The following is a 10,620-nucleotide window of genomic DNA, read 5'->3' as shown; positions in this document are numbered from 1 at the left end:
AGTATTTGTTGCCATGGCCAACGTAATAAGAATATCTTTAAATAATTATTATTTATCATCTTTTTTCTTTGTCTATGAACTCGTATCAGTATCTCACATTAGATGTTCGATTAATGTAGTGAATAAATTCTTAAATTACTCTCTCAAATTATATGAGTTGGACATCTGAGTTTATTGAAATTATATATTTTAATTCTTTTGCTTTACTTTTATTATTAGTTTACATTAAATGTTGATTAAAGTGAACATCAATTTATTAAATCAAAGACTAATGAGAAATTTTAATATTTCAAAACTAAAATACCTCTCACATAATTTTAAGGACCAGACGCGACATTTTTTATTTATAGCATCCTCTTTTTCCTTATCAGTGGAAATACTGATTACTGGTTCAGAAAAGCAATCTATTAAATAATGGATATCTAGATTGTTTAGCCATTCTTAATCTATTGTAAAGTTCATCAGAAACAACAAGCTTACTTGAAAGGGACGATGAAATAACTTATCCAAGTTCAGACAGAGCATTTGCCATATATGCGTACATATAAGACAATGCAAGCAAGCTTCTGTTTTCCCATTTGCACCAGATTTTTATGATATTTATAAAGAATTACTAAAATTATATTATATGTATTATTGTGTATAACCTTTTTTTATAGACGAATTTTACAGTTATTATATATATATACTTTTAAAGATTAAAAAACATCACCAATTCATCATTGACGTGTGTCTTTTTCAAAGATTTAACTATATTTTAATCTTTTTAATTTAACAGATGTATAATTTTAATTCCTCAGTAAAGCTTTTGAACTAATTTAATCCCTATATTTTTAATTTTATGCAAATATAATCTTTTTTTATTGATTTTCTTTTATATAGAATACCCATCTTCTCAATGTTTTAACTAAATTTTAATAAATTAGATCAATGAATTTTTTTAAAACATATTTTTTCTATAACCATTAAATTTCAATTAAAATATATAAAAAAACTTCAAACGCTGATTTCACATGTAAAATAATTCTTCATATCTTAATTTAAACTAATTTTTAACTTTTAAACATTCAAATTATTTTACAGAGTAAATTTAATGTAAATTTCTCAAATATTTTGACAAATAAAAATTTAAACAAAATCAAATTAAAGAAAGAACCAAAATTTACAATTATAAAAATAGAAAAACTTAATTAACTAAAAATAAATAAAAAATAAACCGAAGATCTAGCACAAACTAAATTAAAGAAAAAAAAAAAAGGTAATCGAACCTTTTTTGAAAATATGTACTCGTTTGCATTTTAAACACTCGCCGGAGAGGTTGAGGATTGGATTACCTTCCCCATATATCATACTTATAGCTGGAAAGTGCATTCACCAATTACAGAACCTGAAGGATGTTTTTGCTAGGATTTGTGTTGCTAAACATAGGATTATTGTTACTCCGCATGCCATATTGCAAGAAGGATCATGTTAGTATAATATACCACTGTTCAACATGAGGGTTTCTGGAGAAAAACAAAAAAAATCTTCTAGAAGGAAAAAGTAGAGGGTATAAGTTTCTTTCCTAATTTTGTTAGCTAAAATGAACAGAAATATATAAATAGTACATCATCTTTCAAGAGAGAAAAATATAGTTTACTATTAACTATATCATAATTACGTCTTAAAATCATATGATTATTAGTTATTAAATGTTAAAAGACTTAAATCAATTACAACACGTAGAACTTACCAGAGATAAGCTTATAAGCTTTCAGGTTATATCAGAAAAATAAACCGAGGGGAGAGAACGATCAACACGACTATTAAATCCCACAAAAGGACAAAGAACTCCAAAAGAAAGGCAGAAGAAAAAAGCAACAGGCTGGGAAAAGAGAAAGAAAATTTCCATTGTATTCAGTTTCCTTTTTGAAAAACTGAAACTATATTGGCACAACCACCATAACTCAGCGAGGGAGAGTAATCTACAAAAGGAAAGAGAAAAACAAAAACACGAAAAATGAATTTTCGTGATTTGGTAGAGAGGATCTCCCACTGGAAGCAAACACACTTTTCAATACGTATACCATTTACAGCTACATTCACAAAATTCCCCTGTACCCATCCCTTCTCTCTTCACCCTTGTTCCTGGAAAGAAATATAAAAGTAAAGTAAAACTCGCAACTTCCCTTTGTTACTTTCCTTTTTATGTCACAATTTTTATTTTCTTTTTCCTTTTCCGGGAACACTGCATAAGTTCCGTTCCTCTCTTGTCTTTCGAGGAATCCTATGTACCCGTCAACAACCTAAGCCGCAGCAACTGCCCCCGTACGAAAGGAGTAATTTTGGGCCTTGTTTGGCGACACAGATTTTCTTTGCTCCTTACTCCTCAAAGCCTTCATCGATGAAGAAAGGTTTCTATTCTTCTCTTTGGCTTCGTCTATCTCTATTTGCTCTTGCCTGCACTCTTCGCTACAGAAAGGCGTGTCCCCTCTGCAACAATTCAAACAACATCTAATTCACAACCAATTACCCCAAAAAAAATATTTTTTTATTAAAAAATTGCACATCGCCAAAAGGATATTTTGGCAACCAACTAAAAATTTGATTTTGATAATAAGTTGTGAGTTATATGTGTTAATAATAAGAAGGGTTGCTGTGGGTGGCTAACCTATACATGAAGATGTCTCTATTGTCACCAAGTGGTTTTTGGCATAGGAAGCAAGATTGGAGGAAGTGGGGGTGGTGATCTTCGAATCTCGCGTCGTAGAATCTAGTGGATCTTGGTGAGGAAACAGAAAGGTTCCTGAAACTAGTTCTGTTGTAAGAGGTAGCATAACCCATGGTCATGGACCTTGACACAAAACTGTTGGCACGATGACCAGCGTCCATGTCTGTTAAGGAAGCCAAACCGTGGTCCTGTTCCAAGTAACAAGGTTTTGTGCTAGTAGAGGCGTAGGAGTGCATCTAAGGTTTGGGTTTGGTGCTGAAATGTTACGGGTTTAGTGAGGGAGTGGGGAGTGGGGAGTGGGGAGTGTAGAAGAAAGTGGTGAGAGATGGTTTTATAAAGGGGATAGGTGCAATGCAAGTGTGATGAATGATAAAGAAAGGGTTTGGTAATTGGTATGGAACAAGAGGGAGATGTTTATAAGTATAAACAGCGGCAGGTTTGCTTACAAGGAATCCGTGAGAGTGAATCCATTGGCTAAAACAACCTACATCAAGACCGTTCAAAATAACATTATTTTTATAGAAATTGTATGATTGGGGGTAAAGATAATTGCCAGTAATGTTGGTGGAAATTACATAGGTGGGATTGAATGGTTGAGAGGGTGGCATTATTGTGATTTAAAGGTGATAGAAAGGGTTTGTTTCGTAGGTGAGAAAGATCTTGTCGAGTGCCAAGTCCAATATTGGACCAAAACACACGAGTTTCTCTCTCAAAAATCAAAATTGATGTGGGGAGGGTTAGAAAAGTGCGGGCCCAAACTCGTGCAATGCGCGTAAACGTAACAGACACACCGCCCTGGTCCTAGTGTACTTTTTACCCAGCAATTTCATGGGGCCTCACCTCTCACAAATCTTCATTTTTAAATTAAAACACCACCCTAACTTTCTATCATTTTCTACGCACTATTTTTTCTCTTACTTTGTTAATCAGAAAAATATGCATTAAAAACTAAAAGCACTTTACAAAAATCTTACTTACTATTTGTTTATTTAATGTTTTATTTGTTAGTTATTTATACAAATTTTATTGCTATAAATTTGGTGTAAGAAAAGTTATTTATACAGCCATGTTCGCATTTAGTTGAGTGTAAAACAAAGCCATCAAAATCAAGGAATGGTTTACATTTCTCTGATCATTAAAAAATCACATAAAGTTTATTTATTGCCGCCTTCAATTCCGTTGTAAATAACAATAATTGTAGTTTTATGAAAAATATAACGATTTTAAAGTTTGAAAATAAAAAAATGTAATAATATATGTATATAATAGTAAATTATTTTTTCAAAAAAAAATTGCATTTTATGTCCCTTAATATACACATTCACCGCATATCGTAAAAGATTTAAAAACTATATTTTCTTTTCCATTTTTCAATAAAAACTTCTCTAAAGATGTATTTATAAATAAAAATTGTTTTAAATAAAGAATCAGGTTTGGCAATGTTGACAATTTATGTTGCTCCAAGTGATTTCAAAACCAAATTTTAAAAATAAATGTTATAAATGATTATTTTAAGTGTCTATCTGTTTACGACCAAAATAATATTTTTAAACATAAAAATCTAATCTTAAAGTTTCGTTGTTCTAAAATTTGATCTGTTAATATTGTAATTAATGCTAACTTTGAATTACAAATAACTATTTTCATTACAATTAATCACCTTTGAGTATAGTATAACAATAACTTGGTTCTAGTTTTAAATTTAAGAGTTCATGATATGTCTAAATTATATCTTTATTAACAACATTAGATTTTTGTAGAGTGGTAAGTGCTTTTAATTATATCAGTTCATTGTGTGATTAGTATGATTAATTTAAAGATCTTTAAAAAAATTAACTTTCTAATTTAATAAGATTAATTCTAGGTAGAGAATTAAAAAAACTTGTAAAAACATACTTACATTGTCCCAAAAAATATAGTTAGACTTATTTTAAAAGTAATTGTAGTATTATCTGAATAAAATTAATCCTTTTAAAGTATTACTTTCAAACACAGATTAATTTTTTTGACAACTATTTTTTTAAATAAATATTTACCAAATTAAAGTTGAATGAATCCTAAGTAAATGCTAAAATACTAAATTCTTATAAGACAAATAGTAAAAGATGGGGAAAAATTGAAATTTCTACAAAAAAAAAAAAAAAAAAAAAAACTGCAGCATAATAACAAGATATTCGTTTTTACACGATATATTTGGTTTCCATGAAAATAAATTGTGATATTTATATTTTTGTAGCGAGAAAAGGGCATTTAGGGTGGTGGAAGAGATTCGCAGAGTAACATGTCGTGCTTTATTCCGTTTTATCCCGCAAAGGAAAAGGATTCTGGAGCCCTCAACGGTCAATTTTCTTCCCTAGTTTGCTGTTTTTTATTTAATTTACTCTATATTTTATCATTTTTCTATATATTAACACTACTAGCTTATAGTTTTGAAAATAAAATCAGACCAACTACTTCCACCGGTTGAATAAAAAACTATTCAATTGTCTCTGCTCATTTAATCTAAAAGAAACTGGTGAATTTGGTTGAATCCATCCATAATCGGTGAAAATCAATCGCAAATTGATATTAAAAATTGCCTTTAATTAATTTTTTTTATATATAAAGTGTATTTTTTGAAACTAAATTGAAATTCAATAGCAAATTATAAATACCTATATACACAAATTTTTTATTATTTATATCATATGATAATTTTGTATTAATTGAAATTTAAAAATAAGAATTTATAATATTAACTGTTATAGAGTGTGATAACGCGCCTTGGAGGGGAGTGGGAAGGGATGAATTGTTTAGGCACTCCAAAAGAGCAAAACCCGCGGTTTCGCTTTTTCCCCAAACCTTGCTTCCCACTCCACTCCACTCCAGTGCCCTGACGTGACGTCATAAATTCCTTTTACTTTTATAAATACTAATATTCTTTTGTCGTTTTGGTGTGCGTGGGCCCACTCTCCCAATACCATCGACGCTTTGGGCCCCCAGCCCATGATTTTTCGATATGATGATGCATGGCGTGGCCTTGTTCCATGGTTTTGTGGACTTTTCGGGAATTGTCTATTTTCAATTTAATTATTTATTGGACGCAAAGGACAAATTAGAACAGAACACTTTTCCCCAAGACTCGTCCAGTTCTAGTTTCTACTCCCCACTCTGCCCCAGCCAGCTGCTCCTATTGTTTCACCGCTCTACACGTGTGCTTTTCGTACGTGCCATCACCCAACACATGTAATACTCTTTTACTGCCACGTGCTACAACCTCTGCTCTTCGCTCCGCATTTCTAAAATACCATGTCACCTCCTTCAAATTCACAATTTTATTTCTTCCATTAGTATTATCAATAGTATTTAAATAATAATACAGACGCTTCTTTTTTCTTTTTTATTTTCCTAACTAGTAACTTGTGTCTTAAGGATATTGATTAAAAAAGTTAAAGATAATGTTTTTTTTTTTTATAAAACAATCATGTTAAAATATATTTAAAATTATATCAATGAGTATACATTTATATTTTCTGATTAACTCGTTAATATTTTTTATTTATGATTTAAACCTTTATTATTTTAAAATTTTAAAAATAATTTTTTTTTTTTTATAGTTATAAATAATCAAGTTAATAACTTATTATACACGTATTAACATAGTCTTTAGTGTTGACTTTAAGATATTTAACAAATTTTGGTGATCATTAATATAACATTATTTTTTAAAATTAAAAAATAAATATTTCTGTATAATATTTATAATTTATAAATTTAAAATGTTACAACTTTTTATATTTAACATGATAATAAAAGTTTATTTTAAACAAAGATAAGTTTAAAGTATTACAATAACCTTCTTTTAAATTAATTTTTTAACTACTTTCAATTTTAAATTTATACGATTTGATTAAAATGATTTTGTAAATAGAGTGAGAAAATAAAAGTAATAAACTTCAAAAATATCATTTAATATATGAAAAACACAAATCACAATACAATATTTTTTAATAAATACTTACTACTTTTAAATACTTAAAATTAATCATAATTTGAGTTAAAAATAATTATATTATTATATATTTTATAAATCATTTTTTAATCTAACATGCTTTTTAAAATAGAATATAATAAATATGTTAAAGTTGAAATATAAAAAATTATACATCAACTAAAAGTTTCGTAATTTGTATGTATAATATTTAATAACCCATGGAATACAGTAAATATCTTTTTTTTTTAATTTAATTTTAATCCTTGAGCAAAACTTATTTAATATTACTTTAATTGAAATTTAGAGTCTTCTTTTTATTAACTCTCCATTTTATTTAGAGAATAATATAAAAAGGTTATGATAATATGTTTAAATTTTAATTATCTTTAATTATATAATGTTTACCATCTCGTTTCAGTTTTAGCGTTTTAAACGATGGAAGATTATTTCTTTTTAAAATAATATTTAAACGTTTAATTTTAATTCATTGTTATATTGTGTAAAATTTTGTATAACATTAATTATTTGAAAAACACACGACGTATTTTGAACTAAATTATTATAAAAGCTCATATCAAATAATAATATTTCAATTAAATTATTATGTTAAATGTGTTATTAATTTCTGGCAGAAGTTAGTTAGAGTGATAAGCAGCTTGGTAGTAGTAAATCCACCTTACATTATGATAAAAAAATTTCACCCTTTGAAAATATTTAAATAAAATATAAATTTAATTTAAATATATTGAAAATTTTAATATGTTTAAATTTTATTTTATATAAAGATGATATCAGTAAAATTTTACTATACCTAATAATTAATCTAAAAATTATATTTATTATATATTCTTATTAACTAATTGTACTAATTTTGATTTACTTATAAAAAAGAAATACTTAATTTATATGTTGTTCCAAAAATATTTCTATTATTAAATGATATTATATATTAAATGAATGAACATGTCTATTTATATGGACATAAAGTAACTATATATTTTGATTACACAAAAATAATAATAAATAAGTATATAATATTTAAGTAAATAATGTATTTAAAAATGAATATTTATTTCTTATAATTCTTTATAAATAAAATTAGAAGTAGTATAACATTCATTAAAAGTTTAAATGACTGTCAATTGCAATGCATCCAATTTCCTATATATGTGATCGTTTTGCAAAACAGAGAAAGAAAAGTTCTTTCTGTAAAACAATCATGCTGTAAATAAACCACGACTCCTTAACCCTCCAAGCTTTGAAGCCATCTAGGAACCCTTTTATGTCCATTTAAGTATTTGAGGTTTCTAACCCTGTAACTTAACATACTAACAAGAGGGATATGTGGTTTTGGAGACAAAGACCAGGAGCTATATCCTGTGAAAAAGATACAATAATTTAGTATTAGTTATTTAATTTTATATAAATAATCAATATTTACTTCAAATAATGTTAATTTAGTTTTTTTAATGTACATGCTTAAGAATAAATAATAAAAATTCGTGTATACTGAATTTTTATTAAAAATTGTAAATTTAATATATTAATAATATTAAATATTATATTTTTTTAATAAAAAATAAATTTTATTATTATTTTATTACATGTCAGTAGACATACATAAAAAAATAATATTAGTTTTTAACTATTGATGTGAAATTAAATAATTAGGACTGGTTTATCGTCCGATTACTTTTGGTCAATGATTTATTTGTATAGATGTCTCGATTAGTTGCACAAGAAGAAGCCAAAGACTAGAAGTTGCTATTTGTTTTCATAAATAAATCCAACATTGCTAAACTTTAATTAAGATTGAATATATTCCGCTTAAGATTCTAGACAATAGAAAAAGTAACATGAGGACATAGAGAAGCTACCAACGAAAATTAGAACTCTGAAAAATCTCAGAAGAATAGGAACCTGATGACAAGTATTGATAGAAACAATTATGCAAAAGTAGTGAAAGAAAAACGATGAGCTCACAACAATTGAAAGAGATAGATGATTTAACATAATTGAAATTTGTACACATTAATTATAATTTTGAGGTGTCGTTAGACAACAGTTGGGCTTTGATGGTGATATTTGGACGAATTATTGGGAGATTAAAAACTTAGATTATGCTTGTCGATGTGAAAGAATTTTCAGTAACTTGAGAGTCAAGATCCCTCGAATCATTATGATCGATTCAAAATGATGGAAAACTCAACAATTACACAGCAATTAATTCACTTGGTATGGTTCACCACTTTGCTAGTACTGAGTTAGTTTCATAAAAACAAAGGGTTCCTAATGGTTTAGTAGACATGCCAAACCAGGTACAATAAACACATTGAACCCGTGTAAATTTTTAACCTTGTAAGACAGTGTACTTCATGCAATTATTTTATCATTCCTTTAATGTAGTTACTTTGTTTGCCATTTTATCTGTTTGTTTTTTCTTGACATATAATCACTGTTCCACCGATTCCTCTCAATAATTTTTGTTGCTATTGCGTTTTAGAAGTTCTTTACATGTAATCTTTAATCATTAAATTTTTGCATAAAGTTACTGCAGAATAAGTAAAAGGAAAAACGAGCTTTTCCTTAACAAATTTACACCACTAACATGCATTATTTAATTCTAGAGCAATACTACTACTGGGTACAGTACACATGCATATAGAAGAAATGGCACATTGGCATAGAAGTAATGGCTTCCACTATTTGATTTTTATAAACTATGTATAACCGAGCTCTAATTGAAGTGACAATATGCTTATATTAAAGTGTACTTTTTTTTAAAGTGGACCTTTCTTAATTATTACTTTGTGACATGCTCAAAAAGAGAAGAAAAAAAGAATAAAAGTTCTCGCATTTTTAGGACACAGCTAGTAGATATAATTGTTATCATCACTGCTCCCTTTTCGCCCGTGGATACAACGAGTGTTAAACATCATTTGTTTTTTAAATCCATTTAGAAATTTTCTAATGGTTGCACTTCAGATAGTTAGAGTAAATAGACATAAAAAAACATATATTATTTAAAAATTGGAAAATATATAAAACTATTTATTTATTTATTAAGCAATTTAGTTAAAGTGTTTAATAAAAATACTAATTAAATAATTTTAACAATCAATCGAAATACCCCCCACCCCCCGGGGCCTTTTGTCATGATTGAAGATATAATCTCAGTATTATTTTAGTAAAGCTTGATTTATGCAGTAGTAAAAGGTCTGTTACATTATTACTCAATCACATATTACCATAAACTAAAAAAATAACTGTTATCTAATCAAACCTTTTAATAATTGAGTTAATAGTGTATATACACAATTTTTTATTTGATGATATTTTTTTATATTGTATGGTAAATGCATTTTCATTACTGACATTATAATTTAATTTAATTTATTTATTAGTCAATTCATACTTCCAGATAAAAATAATATTTATACTAAAATCAATGATATGCAGTGATATTAAAAATATTCGAGGGCAACAATAGACATTAATTTTTAATCATTTTATATTTGATAGTCAATTATCGCAATAAATGAACAATCGTTCTTCCCCAATCTTTTGAAATCTCGAAATTAACACGCTGTTGCAACTTGAAGAAAAAAGAAATCCGAAGCACACTTTAATTATTTGTTCGAACGAGATTATATATATATATATATATATATAATTTTATTTAATTGAAGAAAAAATCTCTAAATTTTCTTCAATTTATTATTTTCTTCGATCTGTTTATTTTCTCTCCTTCAAAATTACCGAACACAGTTTGTAAAAAATTACCGTAGCACAATTTAGCGATACTTTAATGTATAAGGTTCACTGTGAATAAGAATCAATCATCTGACCACAAAAGGAAAAGTGGAAAAGCTTATATGTTTCATTATTATTGTTATTGTTTTAAATTTTAGCTCTTGCATTTCTATGAATTTTTAGT

The 10,620-nt window shown here is 27.3% G+C and overlaps 1 protein-coding gene across 1 annotated transcript; it reads right to left on the bottom strand.

Annotated features, from left to right (window-relative positions):
* Positions 1 to 1,915: 1,915 nt before the first annotated feature.
* LOC113849917 (FCS-Like Zinc finger 2-like) lies at positions 1,916 to 3,196 on the bottom strand. The gene is made up of 2 exons (XM_027480168.1): positions 2,651 to 3,196; positions 1,916 to 2,472 (listed from the first exon to the last, which is right to left on the bottom strand). The coding sequence occupies exons 1-2, from the start codon at positions 2,944 to 2,946 to the stop codon at positions 2,286 to 2,288; spliced, it is 483 nt and encodes a 160-aa protein (XP_027335969.1). The 5' UTR covers positions 2,947 to 3,196; the 3' UTR covers positions 1,916 to 2,285.
* Between the last annotated feature and the right edge of the window lie 7,424 nt (positions 3,197 to 10,620).

This window comes from Abrus precatorius, unplaced genomic scaffold (assembly GCF_003935025.1).
Source record: "Abrus precatorius isolate BTA unplaced genomic scaffold, Abrus_2018 Scaffold9, whole genome shotgun sequence".
NCBI lineage: Eukaryota > Viridiplantae > Streptophyta > Magnoliopsida > Fabales > Fabaceae > Abrus > Abrus precatorius.
Note: the sequence above shows the minus strand (reverse complement) of the source record. Positions and strands in the feature narration are given on the sequence as shown.

Coding starts and splice junctions, on each gene's coding strand:
- LOC113849917 (XM_027480168.1), bottom strand. CDS start 2,946: ATGCACTCCTACGCCTCTACTAGCACAAAACCTTGTTACTTGGAACAG. Junction 2,473..2,650: donor AGAGACATCTTCATGTATAG/GTTAGCCACCCA, acceptor GAATTGTTGCAG/AGGGGACACGCCTTTCTGTA.